Raw genomic sequence first — 25,885 nt, forward strand, 5'->3', positions numbered from 1 at the left:
AGTTAATTTAAAAAAAATAAGAATAAGAGAATCCAGCCAAGACAGAGGTACAGTAGGTAATGGGTTTATGGGTCTGGGTTTTAGAGAGATATATCATAGAACAGGTATAGGCAAACTCAGCCCTCCAGATGTTTGGGACTACAACTCCCATGATCCCTAGCTAACAGGACCAGTGGTCAGGGATGATGGGAACTGTAGTCCCAAAACATCTGGAGGGCCAAGTTTGCCTATGCCTGTCATAGAATCATAGAGTTGGAAGGGGCCCTAGGATCATCTCGTCCAACCCCCTGCAGTGCAGGAATATGTAGCTGATCGAACCTGCAACCTTGGTGTTGTCAGCACCACGCTCTAACCATCTGAGCTGTCCAGCTAAGATGTCCTGTTCCAGGTCAGGCTGCATTACCCTTGAAGGAGTGGAGGTCAGTAGCTTAGTGGGGAGTTGCTCCTGGAACCAACTTTGTCACTTGACACCTAGCCATAGTGCTCCATTATATCTGTATTCGGCTATTGTAATGTATTTCATGTGGGACTGCTGTTGAAAATGGTCCAGGGGTTTCAACTGATGCAAAATACACTAATGGGTATGGCTGGCTACACGCATATAACACTTATTTTGAAAGAACTGCACTATTGCCCATTTTCTTCTGGGCCCAATTCAAAGTGCTTATGATGATATATAAAGCCCTAAATGACTTGGGGCCCAGATATCTGAAAGAATAGCTTATCCCATACCAACCTGCCTCAATATTAAATAAAAGGCTTTTAAAAAGAAAAGAAAATGTGATTTTAGTTCCCTGAAAGCATTTGTTGATGTTTTAATAATGGGTTTTGTGTGTGATCTGTTTTAGTTTTGAGTCATCATTTAATTGCATTTCCCACCCTATGAACTTCTGATGGAGGGCAGGTTATAAAGACTTTAAATAAGTAAGCATCCTTAGCTACGCCATTCCATCCTGCATTCAGTTACCACAAGGCCAGACATTCAGTGGGCGTGTTGAACACTCAGTTACTATATTTTCAGGTTGACTGCTCCTGGTTCGTGCCACACTGGTTCCATAGGTCTTCCACCTGCCTCAAATTTCATTACCGATTCCATGATTCTGGGCCTGTCTGTGGCACAGATAATAAGACGTACAACAACAGGTGCTTGTTGTGTTCAGAAATCTGGTGAGTGTTATTTGGCAGAGTGGGTGGGGAAGAGAATTGACACCAGTCCAATGGCCTGTCTCAATGCATGCAATCAAGTCAAAAGTCACCTAGATGATGAAGAACGTAAGAAGCTGCCTTGTAGGAAGTCAGATCATTGGTCCATCTAGCTCAATACTGTCTATACCAGGCCTAGGGAACCTATGGCCCTCCAGATGTTGTTGTTCTCCCATCGGATGGTTGTAGTCCTCCAATATCTGGAGGGCCACAGGTTCCCCACTCCTAGTGTAGACTGACTGGTAGCAGGTCTCTAAGGTTTCAGACAAAAGTTTCTGCAGAGACTTGAGACTTTCTGTATGCAACCTGAGACCTTCTTCATGAAAAGCATGTGCTCTTTCCCTGAGCTGTGGCCCACATAATATAACAGCTCGTGAGTCCTATTGTATTATTATTAGCCGTGTGAATATTCCACTTTTAGCTCCATGCTGCCTCCTTTAACAACCTGTATTTTGGGGAGATGTTCTTTTTATGTACTCTCTGTCTCTTTCCCCCCAGGAAAACTAAAAACTTTAACCTTGGCATAAAGCACCATGGGAAATGTAAAAAATAGGTAAGCTTGTATGTTTTCTGTATTACAACTTTAGGGTCATCTGATGATCCCCCTTTTCCATAAAACAAATTCTTATTCATCAATGTAGGGGGATTTCTTGTAGGAAATCCAAACATCACAAGGTCATCACCTGGTCATGGTGTTGATGTTAGACTCCTTTAGGGTACCCTCACAGAGACAGAACCATTTTGGTTGTACACCCACCACATTCACAAAGACTGTGGATTCAGTCATTTCAAGAATGTTCTGAAGGACAGGGTATTTCCTCAGAATGAGGCATTCTGGCCAAAGGGTCCCTGGAGAGTGCCTAAGCCACCATCAATTTTCCTGTAAACTTTTAACTAAATTTCAGGATCATTTCTAGACACTGAGGGGAAGTGGCCACAGCGCAGGCAGTCTCCTAAGCCACATCACCAAGAACACCTTCCTCTGAGGAACGTCAATATTGCTTGGAGTGAAGCAGAGGGGGACACAGAGAGACGGCCAGCACTGCCACCAAATTAGCAGCAGCGGGGTTAGGTGTGTAGCCTCAACTTGCCCATTTCAGTGTTATTGAATGTTTCCCCTCAACACAAATTACTAAATCCGAACACCAAAGACTTGTCTTTCGTCACAGAAACCTTGCACTTTTGGTGGATTCTAGTTGTGTTTGTGCTGCATGGGAGGCACTGGCCAGGGCTTAAAACACACCCAACCCTTTCAACAAGTTTATTGAATTCATGATGTTCCAAGGTTAGGTCTTTTCACTGAAAATAGATCACAGGTCTAAGTCCTGTTGAGTCACAGCTCAAATTAACTTAGGGGTGGAGAACTCCAACTTCCATTGACCCCGGTCAGGAATGGAAGTCCCACAACCATCTGGTAGGCCCCAGGTTCCACACCACTGAATTAAAATGTAAGGGTGGCATTCAAGATTTACTCAAGAGCACACCCACTGAAAATAATGAACGTGATTAAGTTGGGTCCCATAATTTCAGTACATCTCCTCATAGTTGACTACCACCCTACATGTTCACAAATGTGGTATATTGCATAATGAGTCAAAAGTATGGGGGTGGGGGAGTAAGGTTGTTGGTAGGCCAGGGACATCAGAGTTTCATTACTTATCTTCATTACTGTCATCCACACTTCGCTTGTCCTGCGGTCTAGGCATGGGTCGATTCTCCCTACCACTTTCCCCGGGAAAAGCCGCTCTTTACCTCTCAATTGGAGCAAACATCCATCTGCAGAAAACCTAACTGACATTTGTTCCAATTCAGCAGTAAGGAATAGGTTCCCCAGGGAAAGCAGTGGGACAAGTGGAAGTGTAGAGGAACCCATTATTATAATGTACAGTAATTTTTCTTCTTTCTTCCTTTCCTTTCCAAGGCAGGCAATGAGAACAACTGGCATGCAGCATGTATAGCCATAAATTTTGTGTTTCCAAGAAATCCCACTAGGCTTCTGCCTGTTCACAAAGACAGGCAGGCTAGACCTAATAATCTCTTCTTATCTAATGTATTCTACCTCTCAGAAATAAACTGACATAAACTGAGGCAAATTTTTAATCCTGACTGGTTTTTCTTTTTTAATCCAACCAGTTAATCATACATGTGTTAGGGACCTTTATGGGGAGGGGGTGACAAGCAAAGAAAATGGGTGCTTGGCCAGTGGGGGGGGGGGGGGAATCTCCAGTATCTGTATGTTATGAAAAGTTCACAGTAGCTTCCATAACTAGTCACCCTCCTCCCCACCCAGCAGCTTCCAGTGGCGACATGGTGAAACTCTTAAGGCCTAGTTCTCTCAAAGCATCAGAGGAGTTCTGTGGAACCAAGAAAACAGATTATCCTAACAGCAAGACTATTGACTGACAGGAGGGGAAAATCTGCTCCTCTCAAGTGGGCATGAGTGCCCATGGGGTAGGTGGGAAGGCGGGTGTCCCCCACACCCCACAGATAAGTAATAATCCCCAGATTTCCAGATTATTTTTTAAGGTTTCATACATTTGTAGAAACTGAAATATGAGGCAAAAGTACAGGCGGAGTGATCCCCAAATTTCTGTGAGAATTCAGCCTGTTCCCCTGCCTTTTCATGCAGATGCCTATGCAATATTTAGGCGTCATCCTAAAAATGTTCCAAGTACACAACTTTACCTTCATCCATATAAATCAATGGATGGCATTCAAGAGAGGGGAGGAAGCACTTTTTCTTGGGAACATTTTTAGGGGCAGGAAGCAGCTCCATCTCCCAGGAACTTGACAGTCCGACTTTGGCTAAAGTCAACCTATCGCTTGCCATTGTCACCTTTGGAGTATGCTTAGTTAGGTTTTGTTTTTTAAGTTTTAAACTATGGAAAGGAGTACCCTCCATCTCCCAGTTTTAGTTGATTAGATTACAATTACGTTCAGTGGGGTTGTACATTAAGAACCCACTTTTTAAAAAGATATCCAGTTCCATTCTCATTGAGGCGCACTATTAAACTGTCTCATTTGCTTTTAGAAAATGTTTTAAGACATGCTTATTCCATGAGGTTTAGCCTTCTAGCGATTTAATTTTTTATTGAATTATTTTTGATGGTTTGATAATATTTTGAACAAGCTATACTAGTTTTAAAATAGAAAACCATGTCAGCCTCGTATATAAAAAATTGCAGAACAGCATCTTGGTCTTAAACATTGTGCTTTACTAAGACAAGAATGCACATTATTGCTTTTTGCTACAGTTATCTACACAGGCCCACTTGGATGCTGAATATTCTAGGAATCAGTGTATATTTCAGCTGCGCTTGTGCCCTCTAGTGCCTTAAAAGAAGCAAAAGCAAAAACCATTCACAAATTTTCATCTTTCTAGCTTCCCACCTTTGGAAAATTCAGATTGTGCACATTTCACTGTTCAGTTATCTCTGAAGTAAATTGTCAGGAAATATAATAGAATCTCCCTGAGCTCAAAGATAACAAGGTGATCTCTAAAGGGAGGATGACACCAGAATCAGGAAGCTACCTTTTATCAGGTCAGACTATGGGATGTATCCAACTGTTTTACTTGGAGTAGACAAACTTAAAATCAATGGACCTAAATTAGCCATGCCCATTAATTTCAGTGGGCCCACAGCCCTATATGTTCATCTAAGCTAGAATGGAGGCTGGCACCCACTGTGACTGGTAGAGTGGAAGGCATGGAGGTAAACAGGAGGCAGCCAGGCCTAAAGGCTCTGTGGAAGACTAGGCAACGATTTCTGGTTTTGTCCCCATCCTTCTCCCTGCTAAGTTCCACAAAGGCAGCAGTACTGAGGCTGACATGTGCAACTTCTGCACTGGGTGTTAAGGAAGGAGGCAGGCAGTTAGTGGGTGGCTGAGAAAGGGACTTGAGTTTGGTGGGGCAGTGCTCCATTCATTCTATGGATCCACCTTCATTGTTGTCTACTCTGACAGTTGTCTTCCGTGGCTCAGGCCAAGGTCTTTCACATCACCTGCCTCCTGCTCGTTTTAGCTAGAAATGAGGATTGTGCCTAGGACCTTATGAAAGCAAGCCATAGACTCCATACAAAACTATAGTGGGATACTATTATGTCCTACCACTAATATGTCCTGCCACCGTTTACAAGGAACTAGTTTGTTAAGAACGAATTTGGTGACAGTCAGTCAAATTTTGCACCAAGGGGAATTTGATGTCAAGTTTCTGATTCTGATTAATGTGCTTCTGGTTCCTCTGGCAGAACCACACTGAAGTAGGCAAGAATCTGGCCAGTTTAAAAAGGTTCATGACTTTTGGTCAGGTCTAGTAGTTCTGAGGGACCAAGTAAGGCCTCACCACATGCTTAGAGAACTTGCATTTAAGTTAAGGCATCCATGCTTCATGCAGATGTGGAGGTCTCTGTACATACACAGTGTGGAGCATCTGCACTGCTAAAACCTCCAAAGCATTTGGATTTGCCAGTGGAACAGAATGAGAATGGATGTTTGGTGATAGTACAACTAAGCTCATTCCTCAAACATTTGAAGTGCCCCGTCATAAAGCTGCCCAGTATGGTCACTGCTTAAGAATGGGCACCTGAATTGTGCATAACGAAGTTACTCGTTCACTGCTTCCAAGTAATTTCCTCACTGCAACGAAGGATTCTCTTCCACCTTTTACTAAATGATGCAAATTTGAGTTGAGCAAGAAACTGTAATTACTCTGTGAAGTTATCTGTTATGCCTGCAATGCCTATTGAATAGTCCTATAAAACACACCTTGAGAACATATTCAGCTTCTCAGTAGCTCTAAAGAATGGAACAGGCTTCCTCAACCTTGGCCTCCAGATGTTTTTGGCCTACAACTCCCATGATCCTTAGCTAGGAGGACCAGTGGTCAGGGGTGATGGGAATTGTAGTCTCAAAACATCTGGAGGGCAGAGGTTGAGGAAGCCCGGAATAGAAGGTGAACATTTTTACAACTGAAGTGGGACTTTCCACCAGAGACGCTATATTAGCAGATATAAGGACTAAAATCCATTCCAAACCCTCTTAAACCCTCTGGATAATAATAATAATAATAATATTTTTTTTTATTTATACCCCGCCCTCCCCAGCCAAGGCCGGGCTCAGAGCGGCTTACAAGCAATAATAAAAACAAGTTGAATGATTACAACTTAAAAACAAAATTAAAATACAACATTAAAATATTGAAATATTATAATATTAAAATGTAGCCTCATCGCAGGAGAAGGAAAGAAAAAAAAGAGAGGGAGGGTATCAAATTGGCTCCAAGCCAAAGGCCAGGCGAAACAACTCTGTCTTACAGGCCCTGCGGAAAGAAATCAGATCCTGCAGGGCCCTGGTCTCATGAGGCAGAGCGTTCCACCAGACTGGAGCCAGAGCTGAAAAGGCCCTGGCTCTGGTTGAAGCCAATCTAACTTCCTTAGGGCCTGGCACCACTAGGGTGTTGCTATTTACGGACCTTGAGGCTCTCCATGGGGTATACCGGGAGAGGCGGTCCCGTAGGTACGAGGGTCCTAGGCCGCGAAGAGCTTTAAAGGTCAAAAGCAGCACCTTAAATCTGACCCTGTACTCCACCGGGAGCCAGTGCAGCTTGAAAAGCACTGGGTGGATATGCTCCCATGGCAGAGACCCTGTGAGGAGCCTCACTGCAGCATTCTGCACCCTCTGGAGTTTCTGGGTCAGCTTCAAGGACAGCCCCGCGTAGAGCGAATTACAGTAGCCAAGCCTGGAGATGACCATCGCATGGATCACTGTGGCCAGGTCAGGGCGGGAAAGGTAAGGGACCAACTGCTTGATGCGGCGAAGGTGGAAAAATGTTGCCTTGGCTGTTGCTGTAACTTGTGCCTCCATGGAAAGGGAGGCGTCAAGGGTATTACACCCAAACTCTTAACGGAAGGCAATGGCACTAATTGGGCCCCCGCAAGAGAAGGGAGTTGGTCCCTCATCCCCATGCCATCCTGACCCAGCCATAGGACCTCTGTCTTCGAAGGATTTAGTTTCAATCGGCTCCCACGAAACCATCCAGCCACAGCTTCCAAGCATCTGGTCAGTGTATTCGGGGCCGAGTTGGTGTGGCCATCCATCAGCAGATAGAGCTAAGTGTCATCAGCGTATTGGTGACAGCCCAGCCCAAAGCTCCAGATAATCTGGGCAAGGGGGCTCATAAAGATGTTAAAAAGCATTGGGGAGAGAATTGTGCCCTGCGGCACTCCACACACCAAGGAGTGGCGCAATGACATTTCCCTCCCTAGTGCCACCCTCTGTCCCCAACCAGAGATAAAAGAGCACAGCCAGTTACGGGCTTTGCCCTGTATCCCCACATCTGCGAGGCGGTGGTCCAGAAGATCATGATCGACCATGTCAGAGGCTGCTGACAAATCTAAAAGGATCAGCAGTCCTGACTCGCCTCGATCCAGTTGTCTATGGAGATCATCTGTTAGGGCAACCAGAGCCGTCTCGGTCCCAAAACCAGGACGGAAACCGGACTGAAATGGATCTAAAGCCGATGTTTCCTCCAGAAACCTACCAAGCTGTTCAGCAACCGCTCTGTCAATTACCTTACCCAGATATGGAAGATTTGAAACTGGGCAGTAATTGGATAGGTCTAAGGGATCTAATGAAGTTTTCTTTAAGAGTGGACACACTACTGCTTCCTTCAGTTCCCCTGGGAATGTCCCCGTGTCAAGGGACAAATTGATAATTTCAATCAGGGGGGTCCGCGCAACATCTGGACACTCCCTAATCAGCCAAGATGGGCACGGATCAAGGAGGCAGGTGGTGGGCCTACCAACTTGGAGGAATCTATCCACATCAGCAGGGATTATCCAATCGAAATGGTCCAAAACTGGACCTGAAGTCAGTCGAGGGGCCTCCAGTTCAATCACTGTATCTAAATTGGCAGGGAGGTCACGGCGGAGCAACAGGACTTTCTCCGCAAAAAAGCTCGCAAATGCCTCACAGCTGTGGGTCGAATTTGTGCTTAAATTTGGTTGTCCTCCTAAGGACGTTATTGATCTAATTATTCTAAAAAGTTGTGCCGGGCGAGAGCTAGCGGATGCAATGGAAGCTGCAAAGTAAGATTTCTTAGCAGCTTTCATAGCCATCTCATAGGCTTTCATAAGCGTCCTATAAGATGTTCTTGAGGCTCCGTCACGACTTCGTCGCCATACTCGCCCTAGCCGTCTGATATCCCGCTTCATTTTCCGGAGCTCCTCAGTAAACCAAGGGGCCCGGTTTCGACAGGGTCGCAGAGGGCGCTTAGGCGCGATCTCATCAATGGCTGCCAAGAGCCGGTTATTCCAGTCCTCAATAAGGTCATCTAATGAGTCGCCAGGAGGAGCAGTGTCCCGCAAGGCTTGTCAGAATCTATCAGGATCCATCTGTTTTCGCGGACGAGCCCAAATAGGTTCGCCACCTGAGCAGGGGAGGAGCGGGAAGTCAATCTTGGCTTTCAGAGCGTAGTGATCAGACCATGGCACTTCCACAGGGGGGAGCATGATCACATCTATGCCAGCCCCAAAGATCAGATCCAGCGTGTGGCCTGCTTGATGAGTGGGGCCCAAAACAAACTGGGAGAGCCCTAGTGGATAGTGGAAGCAAACCACATACACACAGCATACTTTGTTATACATCCAATCAGGAATCAAAAGTGGCATAAGTACAGGGCATGGATAGTTCAGTCGGTAGAGAATGAGACTCATGGCCTTGTTTGTATTGAAGCTTGAGAAAACAATGGAACACAGGTTTTAAGAAAAGGCATTTATTATTATTATTATCATTATTATTAGCAGACCTGCTATAGTTCCTTAAGAACAATATATGCTATCTTTATTTGAAAGGAGCGATCTGCTTTCAAATACAAGAATGGCATGACAAGGGACTGTCGGCAATGCGAGACAGCAGGCGCATCACACTTCCACAGTGCAGGTTGAAGCAGCACAAGTGACACTTTAGAACAGCTGTGGCTGAATATTGCCAGTAAAAGAGCTTGTATCCTGACAAGATTTAACAAGAACAGAACAGCTAATGTTCATGCTTTAAGGAATTAGGCTCTTAGCTCTTTTCAGGTCTAAACCTTTACTCTGGTTAGATTTTGTTGTTGTTAAACAAAAAAAAAAAAAAAATGCTTTTCAACCAAGCATTAAAAGGTTTCGTTTTCAAATCCCTCCTCTTCTCTCCAGTCATAACAGTTTTATTATCACAATCCACATATGAAGGCATCTTTGCCCTCTAGTGGTGCTTTCCATCCTTAAAACTGTTTTGTACAAAAGGAACACTTGACATACTAATACATAATTTGACATCTTATAGTTCATAGACTTAAATACCATAAACAGGGAAGGGGAAATGGTTTCTAGAACTGAGAATGCAGAAAAAACAAACTGGCTCCATAGTAAATATCTGGGTTGGGGGATTTTCCTCTTCTTTTTGGTCTGAATGTTGGGGGGTTTCCACCCCATTTCCAAACAATGTGGTCTTTAAAGTTTTGGGGATACTACAGTAGCAGTACAAATGACATTGCTTTTTTTAATAGTAACCCCAGAGATAAATGCAAGGGAGGAAGGGGAAAGCAAATGATTTTCCCTTTCGGTTGTTAGTGGCGATCTTCAGAAGAGAGACAGAGAGACCTAGAGCAAACCAACGGGAAGACCAAGTATAAGCGGTTGTTCGGGTGGTTAAGTCAGTGTCCAGCACTACTTTATTCTAGCTTACACAAGAGGAAAGGTCAAAGGGTCTCTATGTTCCGCCTGGTTTCAATGTCACAAAATAAAGCTACTGTCCTTGTTTCTTTGAAAGGTACCTGAAGAAAAAGCCAAAAATAAAACATTTATAACAGGATTCAACATACACAGGGTGTGCATTTAAAACATATGGAATTACTGGTACAATAAATTCTCAATGTTCTGAAAGCATTCATAGTACTATCCTAGTTTACTTCTTCATCTTTCAGCACCTCCTCTACTGAAATAGTTGTAGTCTTGATGGGTAGCAGGAGTAAATAAATCAATTATAAAAAGAGTTAGGCAATATGCACTGCTCATATGCCCTAGAATTTTAAGAGAGCATTTTTCAGCAGTAGCACATTAATATTCTAAAATACCAGCACAAATCTTTCATTCGTTGTTAAGATCCAACCAGTAAAACAAACCTTTGGGCATTAAAAAATTCTCTCAAAAGATCTGGACTGAGCTGTCTAAATAGCATTCTGAAATTTACAGCTGGTGGGGGAAAGAAGTACGCACTCAAAAAGAGGGCAAATTATTAAAGTGTCTAAATCATGTCCAAATTGCTCAGGTTCATGCCTTGAGCATGTGTTATCAGGAGTTATCAGTTACTTTAGCAACTGTGGCATAAGAAAGTACGTTGTAAGATGAATGTGGATGTTCACACTCACGACTTTGAGTGAAGTGCTGGGCATTTTCTAACCACAGCCTGATTAAAATGTGCTAGAGCCATTAAGTCCAGATAATATTGCTTTGCAGAGCAGGTGTGAGTCACACATCTACAGCCGATTACCCCAGATGCACTTTTAATGTCTACTGACCAATAGCAACTTCTTGCCTCTAATTTCTTAGCTTCCAACAAATAAATGTCGAAGTAAATATAAAATTTATCAGGAGGTGATCTCAATAGCGAACACAGCACATAGATCTGGACTGAACACCAGTCAGTTTGCAGGACTCAAAAGATCAACCCCTTGCCGATAGCACAGATGCCTTCCAAACTACAGCCTAGTGCTGGTTTCATAGTCCTGAATGGTTCGTCTATTCACAAAGCCTTCTCCAACATGGTATTTTATACTACACCTCCCATCACTCCTGTCTATTGGCCATGCTGGCTGGGTTTGATGGGAGTTGGAGCCTTAACATCACCTACAGGGATGGAGAAGGCTGCATTACTTTATGTCAGGCACACCTGCTCTAAAGTAAAAATGTTGCACACTCCACCTACAAAGAGACTTTAAAAAGTAGAGCTGGTTCAGAATTCAACCCTCCTGTATACATAATAATGTGGCCCACCTGTCTAAACCGCTTCTGGCGCAACGGAAAACAGTGACAGAAGCCAGAGCGCACGGAAACACCTTTTACCTTAACCGTCCAGCGGTCCTTTACCTGAACCTTTTACCTATACATAAAAATACAGAGATCTAACCGAGATCCCTAAGGTCAAATCCTTCATACCAAAATGGGAAAAGGAATAGAAACTTTGGTGGTCCAAAATTTAGAAGCATTCTGTCTTAAGGAGGAGCTATGGTCCAGTTCTCAAGGAAAATGCCTTAATGTTAGCTCCTTCTCCAAGTGAAAATGCTTGGTATGCATTTTCATTGGAGTCAACTGCAGTTAAGTCTCAAGTACAGAGCCAAGACTGCCAAGCCACGTACAATGCATGCAGCTAGCAGAATTTTGAGACGCAGAGACTTCTCTAGCCTGAGTCAGCAAGTAAATTCCACCAAGGTCATTGGGACTATTTGTTTTATATGTAACTAGGAATGCCCTGGTTGCAGACATAAGGCTACTGTGTTTTTATGGTGATCCCACCCTGCCATGGTATTGTCTTTGTCACTTTCCTAAACATTTGCATATGAAAAAATCATACACAAAATGCTAACAAATTGAACCGACACTAATTCAGGCACCTCTGCTAATGGAGTTGCTATCAGTTCAGATTGGGCCAGAAGCAAAATTTGATATTGTTGAAGCACAATGCTGAACAAGAACAGCATTTCATCCTTACCTTTCCCAGTGTTTGTGGTTCAACTCCAAAAAGTCGTCTAATTTTGCTATTTCCTTGAGATACTGAGTAAGTTTTAAAAGCTCTTTATCCTTATCTCTGTTTAAATGTGCTTTCATGAAGGGTTTTATCTGTTGAGAAAGAAACCAGGTGTAAATAATACATATCTTAAAGAGAAAAATAGAGAACATACCCAAACTTAACATGCTAGCATCTGTTGAGCAGATAATATTGCAAGAACCTGTCTAAGAACATGACCCTTTGGCTCAGTTCTCTGGTTCCATTCTACTTGCCAGGCAGGCTCCACCCCTCCCTTCTTGCAGAGACCTGCAATGTACTCTAAAAGCCCAAAGTATTATTTGCAAATCGACTTTGTCCTTCCCCCATGTCCTATTCATATCCACGCAGTAGCTCAAACAATCAACCTTTCAGAGTATTTGCAAATAATGTTTTTATGAACTACTGAGTTGCTTCTAGCAACTTACATCGCAGCATAGCAGCTGCTGAACTCAAGGGCAACATTCTCCTTGTTGCAGGATACTTACTGCTAAAAACAAACTAGCAAAAGCTCTTTTTACTTCAAAGAGCCAATCAGGCCTCCATATGAACATGAACTCACAACACAGGCAAGCTGTATTTTGAGAATTTACATTATGGCTTCTATCTATTATACAAGGAGGTTATTATATGGGGAAACATGAAGATGACTATTCACGTACAATTATTCATACAATGTCACTTAAATGCAAAGCCACTCTAAAAGTAAAACATGTAATTTTTCTACTGCAGTGTCGCCATAGGCAGATACATCAGTATGTCCACACATTTAAAAAGTCAGAGGGTGGTGAGAAGTGGTCTCACTTCACAACTGCAGATCTTGCTTCTTTCCCTCCCACCTCCTAATCCACTGCTGCCAGCACCTCCAGTCCTCCAGCATCGACCTCTACATGACATTCTACTCCTCTCCCTGCCATCATCATAAGAACTGTGCTGTGTTTCTACAAGGCAGGGCTGGCTTCTCTTGATCTCGTTTGCCAGGAAGGAAGGCAGTCTCCCAAATGCAGCCCTCTCTTCTAGGGCCTATATACAAAGAATGGTGTTTCTTCCGGTCTTAAGAACTACAGTCTCCCATTGCGGAAAGAAAATACGCAGCATGCATTCATCCACTAAAAAACCTACTCAGCACTGTCAACTGCTGTTTCCCAATGGAGAGTACCCTGTCAAGTACCCTGATTGGAAGCTTGACTGTGACTAATCACTACTACGACAGTTAGTGAAATTTACACAGCAAACTTTAAAGCTACAAAGGCAACAGGTATGCCTTTTACCCAGTAACAGATCACACACTTTGGGTGCAGAAGATCTAAGATCTTATCCCAGGCATCCTCCATTAAGATTACTATCTATCTAGTTATCTATTTACAGAGTACAAGAACCTGGCCCTCTGCCCTGAGGAGCTTACAACTGAAAATGTGACACAAGGGAAACAGAAGAAGAGGACAGGGGATGAATATGTGATTGTCTCAGTTCTACATACTTCAGCTTAGTTACATGCTAAGACCCCAACCTGAAATCTTAGAAATTATAAGGGTATCAGAAAGTGTGACACACTCATAACTTATTTTCACCACAGATAGCCTCTAAGCAGTTTGCAGATCAATAAAAAATGCACCTGTCATATAATAAGAAGCTTAAAATAACAACCACAGCTAAAAAAAAAGTAAAATAGCACTCACATGGCAATCAAAAGCATGCTGGGATAGAAAGGTCATCAAGTGCCTGAAATTCAATAGGGAGAGGAGGACTGCTAGATTATCTCATCTGGGAGGGAGTTCCACAGTTGGAACTACACTACTGGGTGCATAGCTGCTGGTCGATATGAGGCATGCATCTGCATCATGGGGATCACCAACAGAGACTCCCATGAAAATCTCAGGGATCAGGTAGAGATATAAGGAAACAGTCAGTCCTTAAGGTATCCTGAACCAAAATTGTTAAGGGCCATGTAAATTAATACAATATACTGAGCTAACGGCAAAAATCCTAACCGTGTCTACTCAGAAGTCTTACTGAATTCAATGGTGCTTACTCCAAGGTAAGAGAGGCCAAAACTGCAGCATAACCTCTATTATCTACTCTTGAGTGGCAGTGGCTGCCAAAAGCCAGGGCAGCACTCTTCCACAGCACTACCACCTAAGACCCTTTTGACTGGAGATGGCAGGGACTGAATTGGGTCATTCCATAAGCAAAGCATGCGCTCTGCCAGACAGCACATTGTTTCAGGCTTCAGTTTATCCCAGAACTCTGTCCAAGAGGAAATAAAGAGCACTCTGTGCATATTTCATTGCTAGGTACACAAAAACTAAGCTGGAGAGACAATTGCTGTTATCTTTGTCACCGTAGTCTACAGTGGGGACCACGTCCTTCTGAGAGGCTTCTAAAGCTCATTCCAAGCACCACTTGTCACATTTATCAAAGGCCTGCGGACAATAAGTTAATCCCATGTGGAATGGCTGATTAAATTCTGTTGCCTCTGGTAGAACATCTGATCTCGATTCCTTTTACAGCAGCATTTCTCATAAACGGTCACCTCCAATTTGTCTTGCTGTCAATAAAAGTCTGAGCTGCAGCACACCGGCTCTCTTTTCCCAGGGGGAGGCAATGATACCGCTCTGTCAGCGGTGCACTCCATCAAGCCTCCATCTAGTTGAACAGCACTTTTAAAGCAATTTCCACTCATCTGTCACCATTTCTCAAGAAGCAGAGAGACTTTACAAAGGGCAACGCTTGTACCACAAGAGCCAGATGTCTTTTCCAGGACAAACATTTTCCAAAAACACTGAGATGTTTGGGAGGCAGGGGCGGAAAAAGAAGAGACACTGACATGTAACTTTGTTGACAACCATTTCAGAATGGGTACATCCTGTCCCTTCCGTTCATTCAGGCCACATTTCTCTCGTGGTCGTTAATACTTCTGACAGGTCCCTACAGAGGCCTCTGCCACTGGTGCATTACAGCAAAAGCAACAATATTCTGCTGCCACCTTGTATATGCCCACTGATGTCATAAAAAGGGAAAATAGTTACCACTGGCAACACAATGGTATAAATAGGAAGGCCACTGCAGATTAGCAGTTAAGATGCTATGGAGCAAGTTCTATTGGTCTAAATACCTACGTCTTACTATGGAGCAAGTTCTATTGGTCTAAATACCTACGTCTGAGTAGGCATACACAGGGCTCCTGAGTAAGAGACTGAGATGCGAAGCTCCTTATTTAACTCTTGCCTGTCATCAACTAACTGGCCTTAGACAAGTGGTTATGTAAGCACATGTCTGCCTGCAATATGGGGATGACAGTACTACCTGGCAGGAATCAGCTACTGAGATAATGTGAAATGCTTTGGACACACCCTAAGCACCTTATAGTATGAATGCTAAACACTATGTCTTCAAATTTCCATTATTTTACATTATACCTTTGGTCTAGGTAAAGGTACCCCTGCCCGTACGGGCCAGTCTTGACAGACTCTAGGGTTGTGCGCCCATCTCACTCAAAGAGGCCAAGGGCCAGCGCTGTCCGAAGACACTTCTGGGTCACGTGGCCAGCGTGACATCGCTGCTCTGGCGAGCCAGAGCCGCACACGGAAACGCCGTTTACCTTCCTGCTAGTAAGCGGTCCCTATTTATCTACTTGCACCCGAGAGTGCTTTCGAACTGCTAGGTTGGCAGGTGCTGGGACCGAACAGCGGGAGCGCACCCCGCCGCGGGGATTCGAACCGCCGACCTTTTGATCGGCAAGCCCTAGGCACTGAGGCTTTAACCCACAGCGCCACCCGCGTCCATTTGGTCTAGGTACTAAAGCACAAATTGCCTACATTTTTGCAGACAACTTATTTCTAGCACTCTTAAATACCCCATCAAAACTTTGATAAGCAACTGCCAGATCACTACAAAACATCTTGTCTTCCCATGCCCTGGGGCATGACGAGGGGTGGGGTGGGGAAGCTTCCAAAGACCATTGTAGCTATTATGAGTGCTTTATCATAGGAACGATGCGGTGCAGTGGCCAGAGTGGCAGGGCTGGATAAGAGAAATTCAAACGCTAACTTGGCTTTTAACTTTATCTAGTATCTTTGGAAAGTCAGGCTCTCTCAGTTTGAGCTGCCTCATAGGCTGATTGTGAAGCCAGAAACATTGGCTCTCAGCTCCTTGCAGGATGATCCGAGATCACAAATATATGATAATCCCAAAGGGTGAGTGGCACAACTTCCGAGGTCAAAGCAATTCCAAATAATGGCTGAAATCCAAAAGCTGAAATGTGTGCATGGAGCTGTGAAGAAAGGGAAGGTCTGCACAAACAATAGAAAATATTCATTCGAAGAGTAATTCTTTCCGTACAACAACGTGGGAAGTGCTGCAATCAAGATGGGGCGCAGTGAGGAATACAGATACTGGCATGTTGGTACAACAGTGACCTGCCACCCAACCAGCAGTAGTGCAAACAGGATCAAAGACCCATTCCATTGGCACCATTTCCCAAATTTCAACCCACTTGAGTTTTCTTCCTCTAGGCTGTTGGCATCCTTCAATCTCGAGAGAAAATGGACCCACTCTCAGTCTCATCCGCTCAATCGGCCACAGCCTGTCTTCATATGCAGGGGAAGTCCCTAACTCACTGAGGGTTTGAGACCCACTGGCTACCTCACCTGGTTTAGTCAAGACATTAGCTGGGCTGTGGGCACTGTCACATGTGGACAACTTCAAGGAGCCACAGGTGAGAGCTGAGTGCGGAGTGAGGAGCGAAGGTGGATAAACAACCCCAGAAGGAGCATGACCTCTCCCCTACCAGATGTATTCCCCCTCCCCTAACAACCCATACTAGGTAAGCTGGCATTTATAAAAGAACGCTAAACATTACCTTTAGTCCGTTTTGTGGGTTCATAAGAAAATTTCGTCCAATGTCATCAAACATAATAGTATTTTTCTTGCTGTAAAACTCTGAAAATTTGCCCCATATGACACCCAAGGGTTTCACCTGTAGATGTAAAGTTGTAAGAAAACCTCAAGTGAAACAGCATTTCAACAACAGAATTTACCATTAGTATTCTGCTTTTACTGTATAAAGATTATTTGCAGAAAGGTGCTCCTGAAGGATGGGGAACACCACAGAACAGATTTGGGAGAAGGTGTGGGAGCACCCAGGAAGAAGGGAGAAAGTCCTGTAGCAGTGGGGGAAGCTCTTGAGTAAACAGGAGAACTTCACTGGATACAACCCATTCTGGTGCAGAAAGTCCTTGTTTCTCCAGCCAGCACAGCAAGCAAGCCAAGCTGTATTTCTTTTATATGTATGGCTTGGCATGCTTACTTCTTAATTTTGTGTATGAACCACCTCCTATGGAGTGACTCAAAGCAATTTCACAATTCCATAAACCCAAATAACAATTGCATATATAAGAACTATTTCAAATCGGGTGCAGATACCAATTGGGATAAAAATATCTGGAACATTTGTTGAAAGAGGAGTCTTCAACAGGTGGCAAAAAGCCAATCAGATCTCTTAGAACTGTTGCTCTTAGTGTGATGAACCTATTCCATATTTTAACATACAGTCATATCTTGGTTTTCGAACAGCTTAGTTCTCGAACGTTTTGGCTCCCAAATGCCGCAAATCCGGAAGTGACTGTTCTGGTTTGCAAACTATTTTTGGAAGCCGAATGTCCGATGGGGCTTCTGCAGCTTCCGACTGGCTGCAGGAGCTTCCTGCAGCTAATCAGAAGCCGTGGTTTGGTTTCTGGACGTTCGACTTCCAAGGTACGACTGTACTGAAATCTGAATTGCATACACTGATCTTTAGAACAGGGTGCTGATGGGTGGGTGCTCCTGCCTTGAAAAAAGAGGTCGGTGAGAGGACACTTACATCAATTAATCCTCGTCTTGGTGTGTGCACAGTTATCATGGCCGCACTATCCAGCATGAAGGTTATCTTGTAGTTTGCATTGGTGCTCACTCCCAGCTCCTGCAATGAAAAACAATACCTAAGGACATTTTGCACACAGGTTCATCGCCTGCTGTAGTTTACCAATCTCCTATAATTTGCCTCTCCTTCTGCATGTCAACAGTAGGAGCATTCCACAAGAGGAGGGAGGCATTCATGGGAACTTAGGGCCAAAGCCACAGTATTAATCATGCCAATTTTAGCACTTGTAACAGAGTTCCATGCTATGACTAAAATACTATGAATCATTTTGTGAAGCAGATCACACAAAGAACATTCTAAAACACTAGAAAATCAAAACACACACAAGCTTACACATCGGGCTTACTTTCATTTTAGCTTCAATCCACTTCATATTGGTAGCAGCTGAAAGGGAATAAACAAAGTATTTTCTAGTGAAGTATTTTCAAGGCATCTTTTAATACCGTGTCATCCTATTCTGGGTATTAGCTAATTATTCAGGAATGCAGGCTCCAAATTAGTTTTCAATGCAGCAAGTCCCTCTCATCTGAACTGTTTTTCAGTTTCACCTGCATTCACATATTCGTGGCAAGCAGCTCATCCAACAATTGCATGAATCTGCCTAGGGAGTCTCTAATCCCAATGCTACCACCATGTCACTGTAACAGTGTGTATTCCTATTTATCTGAGCTCTGCTTATCTTAGGTATCTGGATACCTTGGGGCTTATTTTAAGTGTGAACTACTGTAAAGATGCTGAAACAAAAAGCACACAATGTTTAATATATCAACAAGAAAAAGCTTTTAAAATACAATGGGGGGTGCAATACAGCATTACTTTGCTCAACCACTCAATTTGACACAAGGAGAAGAGGGGAGCATTAGATCTACTTCTGTACAACAAAAACACAAACAAATGGGAAGTGTCAAATAAAGTGGTTCAACAGCTGGCATTAAGTGTGTTTTCCTTCTCATGTCCTAGATCCCAGGGACCATGCAACGAGTTCTGAACACTCAAGGGAGACTTTGATTTGAACTTCTCCTACAGTAGCACACACAGTCCCAATGCAGCATTGACAAACTTCATTTAAAGCAAGGCAAAGTTTCACAATCACTCTACTGGGCATCCCCAAGGCTTTGGATTACCTAAGTAGGTCTTTGGATCCTAGCCCATGTTTACGACCAACAGGGATTCATAACCCATTTTCTGAATCAGAGTACTTGCCCCAGAGAGTATTTTATCAAGTTGTTCAGGAGGGTATTTTAAATCAAGTATTGATTTTCGTTCACACAGGGGTTCTGTGCTGACTGTCCCGCGAGGGCTAAAGCCTCCATTAAACTACCTCTCATGATTGCTGGCTTGAGAGATGTAATACAACAGAAAGGTTCAGCATCAAGCACTGCGTAAAAGATGCAGATCAAGTCCACAACATCTCCAGCAGAGATCCCTGCGTCACAAATGGCAATGCATCTCTAGGCATAATGAAAACACTTTCAATTTGTGAAGTAAATAACTTACACCAAATTACAATATCATAGTCTTCGTATGCAGATGTCAGGAATTCATGCAGATACGGCCTCATCAGCTCAAGCCCAGTCTCTGCACATGATCTATGGTCTAGAAGAAAGTCAGCCAGTTCATATTAGTCATTTAAAACCTTATTTGAATGCCAGCATCTTTTCTCCTTACCTGTGCTCTGGCATACACCTACACTCCATTCAAGGGACCATGTGCATAGCACCCAGGACTGCAGTGGAACCCAAATGAACCTACCTATACCCAGAGAGCAACTCTCTGGTCTACTGCCAGGAACCATGAGATCAGCAGGTACCAGGCCCAGGGAATAATGTCTTGAAAATGAAGTACATTACTTACCAAACAGGGTATAATCAACATCCAGGACCAACAATTTCTTCCCTTCTCGCGGAGGGTTCAATATTTCCACTTTATACTCCTTAACTCTGCGGGAGATTTTCAGCAGATTCTCTTCCCTAAAAACAAACAATATAAATGACATGCAGCTGTTGCATATTTATAAGCCAGCCAATTATTTCTCTATTCAACAACAAGCTCACCTATTCTCGACTTCAACCACTTCCTCTTCAATGTCAAAATCATTGACTACATCTTCATTATCAGGCGGTGGCCCAAGGACATCTTCCTACAACAAAAGTAAAACACCGAAAACTTATTTTATTACAATTGTACCTTGGAAGTCGAACAGAATCCGTTCTGGAAGTCCGTTCGACTTCCAAAATGTTCAAAAACCAAATTGCGGCTACTGATTGGCCGCAGGAAGATCCTGCAGCCAATCAGAAGCTGCAGAAGCCCCACCAGATGTTCAGGTTCCAAAATAATGTTCACAAACCAGAATAATCACTTCCAGGTTTGCGGCGTTCAGGAGTCAAAATGTTTGCGTTCCAGGGCGTTTGGGATCCAAGGTACGATTGTATTTGAAAGTTCTTGTACAGAAAAACAAAATGAGATATACTTCTGCTTCCATCCCCTGCCCTTTAAAAGTACTTTTGCTTTTTGCCAAGGCATTGTCTAAACAAAGAGCAACATTCAGAATTAAACATCACACACTGCTTAAAGCACCAGTTTGGATACTTTTTACAGAGGATACATAAAGAGAATAAAGTGGCTGATCAAGCTGACAGCCCACAAAAATGGAAAATATAAACATGAGGAATCAGTGATGAAGCAAATTAAGAAATTGTGAACAACCTATACATTCTTGGCTGCTTTGGAAGAATGCAGTTATTTTGGTGGCAAGAGGGTAGAAAATCAATTGGTTAAAGGAATTTAAGAAGGTAAGAAGAGCCTGCTGGATCAGACCAATGGCCCATATAGTCCAACATCCTGCTCTTGGCAGCCAACCAGATGCTGTGGGAAACCTGCAATCCGGATTTGAGCACATGAGCACTTTGCCCTCCTGGAACACCTTCAGTTCACACCACATATAGACCAACCTCTGGCTTGAACAACTTTTTGTCAGTTAACATTTAATCAGAAAATCAATTACACTGCTTGTTCTCATACATACACATGAACCCTACATTATTTCTAAGCAATTACAGGTCTTTATTATAATCATTTTTTCTGTAATTATTAGTTTTTATGTGTTTTAAATAGAAAAAAGTATTTTACCAAGCTTTCCTCACGAGTCCCCATCATCATGATTTTAGTATTTGGTTTCAATTTTAGTGATCCAAGCTTAACATCATTGTCTGCTGGCTTGCCTGCAATATAAACAGATTACAGATTCCTCAGCAAAAATGAGCGATTTCTTCTGCAGCTGTTCCTTTCTCCTTTCACCTGATTTGTATTTTAAAACACTAACTTATGATCTTAGGCTACGATCCTATGCACACTCTCCTGTGAGTTAATTCCACTGAGATCAATGAGTGTTACTTCTGAGTAGACGTGTATAATATTATATTGGCAACCTAGAGTAAGATTTTCTCTCCTGCTGCCTGATGTAACTTATTCTCCTTCCCCTCCCCAAATGTGTTCTAGGGGTTCCTGCAACCCACTGGAACAGATTTAGCATGGGCACATGTAGAGAGAAGGAGAGGAAGTCCCACTGAGCAAACAGAAGTCTTTCTGCTAGCAGGACGACTTTGCTGGTTACAATCCAGAGTTCTTTCTTTCTTTCTGCTTCCCACCCCCCTCCTGGAAGTGCAGTGTCAACAACAAAAAGTGAACCCCTAGCCTATTTTTTGAAGGTCACCTAATACTTGCTGATATTCATAAAAAACATTAGAAGAGTGTGCTGAATCCTAGTCTCACAGTGGCCAACCTGATGCCTGCAAGAAATTCTGGACTGGGGGAAACCTTGGCACCTGCACACATCGGATCATTTAACACAGATTAGTTTTGCATATTCTGATTCTCAATTCTTGCTTTGTAAGTGTGTGTAAGCACATGAGTGGGTCATTCTAGAAAAAGAGAGAAGGAAATTAAGGACAATGGAAGCCTTAAGTTGACCCACTCCAAGTGTAGGAGTCAGTCTTCTCTCCACCATGACAATTTTAACACATGGACCAGGCAAGAAGAAAGTGTGGCTCTGGGACAAAAGGCAACAGATATGCCTTAGCAGCTGGCCAATTTGACAACCACATCTGTTTCTGCAACCCTACTAAACAGTGAAAGAAAGGTGGAGCATGAAATAAATATTACCTTTTACTTTAAGTCCAAGAAGCTTTTGACGCTCTGGGAGCACTCCAGTAAGTCCTTTGAGGGACTGCTTGAGATCCAGCACTGTGTCTTCTTCTGACAAGGTGGTTATCAAAAATTCCTGCCCACCCCATTTTATAATAAGAGAGACAGCCATATTTGTAACATATGTTCAAAATATACCTATAGGGAAGGAAGAAATGATTGTCAAAAGAATTCTAACATTTTAACTTCTTTTCACTTCTACTTGGAAAACCAGACAAATACTGCTGCTACATTTTGAACAAATTAGTGGTCCACATCTGTGGCATTTTTGTATAAATTTGGAAGAGATTGTATAAATTGGAAGATATGTCAAGAGACTTCAGCAAAGGGAAAAGCTACATAAGTCAGTAATATATTACATTACTAGACACCAGTTCCAAGGGATACCTGCTCATGTCCACACCAGCCACCTGACTGGATAATCTGCAAGCTTCAAAAACCGTGTGTGCTGCCTTGTTTCAGAACACTAGAATTACCAAACTCTTAATTGGGGGGGGGGGGGTCTCCTGCATATTTAAGAGGTGCGGAGACCAGAACTCTGCCAGCTGCAGCCTTCCACTTCAGTAAGGAGCCGCAGCTCAGAAACAGAAGCACAGTGCCTTGAACGCTTCAATCCCCGGCCTCTCGAGGCAGGGCTGGGAAAGCCTCTTGCCTGAAACTCCGCAGCACTGCTGCAAGCCGGCCGTGGGCGACACTGGCCTAGATCCTCCAGCGGCATGACTAGGTGTTACTTGCTTTTCTGCACGTGGACTGGAGAAAGGAGCCGGGCCAGGCGGCGGGCTTCCCTTCGAGGAAGCTCATCGCCCCTTTCTGCGTAAAACGGCAGGCGCTGCGCAATTCATATAGGTTAAGGGACGCAGACAGGCTCCTGCTGCACCGAGGGCTGCGTCCTAAACGCTCCCAGCAGGTGTGCACGGGAGGGAGGTCTGGAGCGTTGCATTAGGTCCCCTCCACCATCGCCGCCCCCTCTGCAGGGTCCGGGCCTCGCGCTTCCACTAGCAGACCCTTGGAGGTACTGGGGGGGGGGGCGGTTGTAGGGCGCTCCTTGCTAGCCATGTTTACCCCCCGAGTGCCACCCACGGCCTTTGGGGTGCCCGAAAGGGGCGGGGCAGGGGGAGAGGGCGCCCCGCTCTGGAAGACTTGCGGGCTGCGCCCATAGGGGCTCCCGCAGCCCCGCCGAGCGCCGGCCGGACCATAAGGAAGAAAGAGGAGCAGCCGCCCCGCCTCACCCCCAAGAGAGCGTCCCAGGAACCAGCCGCGCCGGAAGCAGAACCCGGCGACCGGAGCTCGCGCGCCGCGCGAACCGGAAGCACTTCGCGCTCTCGGAACCTGGACGTGGCGAGGGGGCCAGATGGCAACACAGAGATATAGCGAGGGGAAAAAAGTAGAGCGGACAGCCCGGGTTTCGCGTGTGGCTCCCCCTCCCCCCACTCCACCCACACAGACGGGATTTCCGAGTTCCCCTTGCAGGAGTGAGAGCCTTCGGAGCGTGTCATGGCGGCTCAGGGAATAGGGCTGCTTGGGGAGATCAAAGAGAATGAGGGGCTCCCGACGGCCCCGCAGTGTAGGTTGTGACGGTGCCGTGGCAGCACCAGGGCTTGCAGGGTCGCTCCCTACTGCCTCCAGCAGATCCTGCTCGTTTCACCCTCTTGCGTCTTAGTCCCAGACGGGGTGGACCCAAATTATAGCCTACATACACACAAGCAGACGGACACCCTACAGAGAACCAAGGTCCCGATAGCTACAGGTTTCCGTGTGATCTTGAGCCCCTTTAGAAGTTTCTATATCAGCTTCCACCAGCGATTTATTAATACCCAAGCAGGTCATATGCAGGTTTTGCCAGAAACCTCGCTAGGATGGCTGCCTTCGTGTGATTATGCCCTTACTTACAAGTAACTTTCCATATGCTAACCCTGCAATGTAGTACAGAGTTAGTAACCTGGGACGTGGGTCAGGTAGAATGGTATGGATTTCTGTCCAAAAATCGCTCATGCAAAACACCCAGTCTGCTTAAATTTCCCTCACAGATGCCCTGCCGGTCCCAGTCCATAAAATAGGATAAAGAGAGCAGGATCTTGCCTTTGCTACTACTGTTCGTTTCAGGGTGGATGCTGTTACTCAACCAAGACAGTATTAAATCTTTGATATCTCCATTTCTAGGGGCAGTCCTCATTGGTAGTTCGGGGATGAAAAGGGCTTCATTCAGAAGTTAGGTCTGAAGCCTATTGTCTGTGGAACACAATACAGGTCCGAGAGAAGAGAAGCACCATCACTACTAAGAATACTTTCCTCCAGGTGGTGTAAGGCTTTGAAGTTCAACACCAGCCGTATGAATAATGCCTGGAAACTATTTGAAGCTATTTGTGGAATAGATCAAGGTTAGCTAATGGTATGCAGTGATGGGAGTTGTTGTCCAACAACATCTGGAAGGCAGTGTGGTTGCTTCATTCTAGACCAGAACATTCCTGGACAGCAGCAATAGTTTACACATATTGCTCTAAGTTAGAGGTATGGCATGAATGATGGAGGATGCAGGTGTTTTTTACTCCTGTAAGGACATATCAGAGGAGGAACAAGGCGGCCATTTGACCTGGACCCAAAGCTCAAAGGGGGCCTCAAATTTAGACCCTTGTGAATTTTTTGACACTTGATAAGTTTCACAATTTGCTTGTATGTACATAGGACAAAATACAATATTATGTCAGCTTAGAGCTGCAAATTCAAGCAAACAAGGTATGTAATTTGGGGAAAGGACACTGGCATTTTTGGTTAACTGATACAGATTTTATCATATTAATGAGTTTATTTTGATGAAAATGAAAATCTAAAGCTGTTCCACCAGGCCTTTGGTCAGGGCGCAGCCTGACCCCCTCCTCTGGCAATCTGCACAGAATCTTGCTTAATGGTTGCCATCAATTTGATTTTAATTAATTTTTATAATGAAAGGTTTTTAGAATGTTGGATTATTTTGATTGTTGTTAGCCACCCTGAGCCCAGCTTTGGCCGGGGAGGGCGGGGTATAAATAAAATTTATTATTATTATTATTATTATTACTATTATTATTATTATTATTATTATTATTAAAGTTTTGATAGCACAATATTAGTCCACGGTGAATGTATCCTCAAAAGCATGAATTAGCCCAGGCCTCTCTGGACCTCTGAGAGGGCCTGCCTATTGGACAGAGGTGACTATCCAGAAGCTGTTGGATTCCATCAGCCCTAGTCAAAAAGGCTGATGAGAGTTGCAATTTAACAACATTTGGAGAGCCATGGATTCCTCATCTATGTAGTAGATGAGTGTGCAGCTGGTATGCCAGAACTAGCTGGAAAAGCATCCCTTGCCACAACTGCCACTTGAGAAATCATCAGCAATATTGTGTTCAGGAGCACTCGCTCTTCATAGGGAGCAGTACCTGCTCAACAGATTGTCCATCTACTCCCAAATCAACAGGTTCACCATCTCTTTATTAGCTGGATTGAGTTTTAGTGGACAGCTAAAGCCAGTAATGCTAGAAATGCAAAACTGATAGCCGTGGGTACAATTTGACTTATGCACCATTGTAAAAGTGTAGCAACTGAGTAAGTATGACATGGAGTTGGCACCTGGTTTTATTCTATGAGTGCAGTTTTTAGAGTTGCCTACTGTAACGTAATACAATGCTGGAATCTACAATATACAGGGGTGCCTCAGGTTAAATACTTAATTCGTTCTGGAGGTCCGTTCTTAACCTGAAACTGTTTTTAACCTGAAGCACC

At 44.1% G+C, this 25,885-nt stretch overlaps 1 protein-coding gene across 1 annotated transcript; it reads right to left on the reverse strand.

Moving 5' to 3' along the window:
• Positions 1 to 8,958: 8,958 nt before the first annotated feature.
• On the reverse strand, positions 8,959 to 23,434 carry UBLCP1 (ubiquitin like domain containing CTD phosphatase 1). The gene is made up of 11 exons (XM_083423686.1): positions 23,356 to 23,434; positions 22,085 to 22,264; positions 21,053 to 21,144; positions 19,978 to 20,063; positions 19,778 to 19,893; positions 19,421 to 19,519; positions 18,270 to 18,307; positions 17,864 to 17,962; positions 16,865 to 16,981; positions 11,950 to 12,077; positions 8,959 to 10,015 (listed from the first exon to the last, which is right to left on the reverse strand). The coding sequence occupies exons 2-11, from the start codon at positions 22,236 to 22,238 to the stop codon at positions 9,988 to 9,990; spliced, it is 957 nt and encodes a 318-aa protein (XP_083279812.1). The 5' UTR covers positions 22,239 to 22,264; positions 23,356 to 23,434; the 3' UTR covers positions 8,959 to 9,987.
• Positions 23,435 to 25,885: the final 2,451 nt, after the last annotated feature.

The sequence above is a fragment of the Podarcis tiliguerta genome (assembly GCF_965153285.1).
Source record: "Podarcis tiliguerta genome assembly, chromosome: 2".
NCBI classification, from domain to species: domain Eukaryota; kingdom Metazoa; phylum Chordata; class Lepidosauria; order Squamata; family Lacertidae; genus Podarcis; species Podarcis tiliguerta.

Coding starts and splice junctions, on each gene's coding strand:
- UBLCP1 (XM_083423686.1), bottom strand. CDS start 22,238: ATGGCTGTCTCTCTTATTATAAAATGGGGTGGGCAGGAATTTTTGATA. Junction 16,982..17,863: donor CAAGACGAGGATTAATTGAT/GTAAGTGTCCTC, acceptor TTACATCTACAG/GTGAAACCCTTGGGTGTCAT. Junction 10,016..11,949: donor AACCACAAACACTGGGAAAG/GTAAGGATGAAA, acceptor CTTTTTCTTCAG/GTACCTTTCAAAGAAACAAG.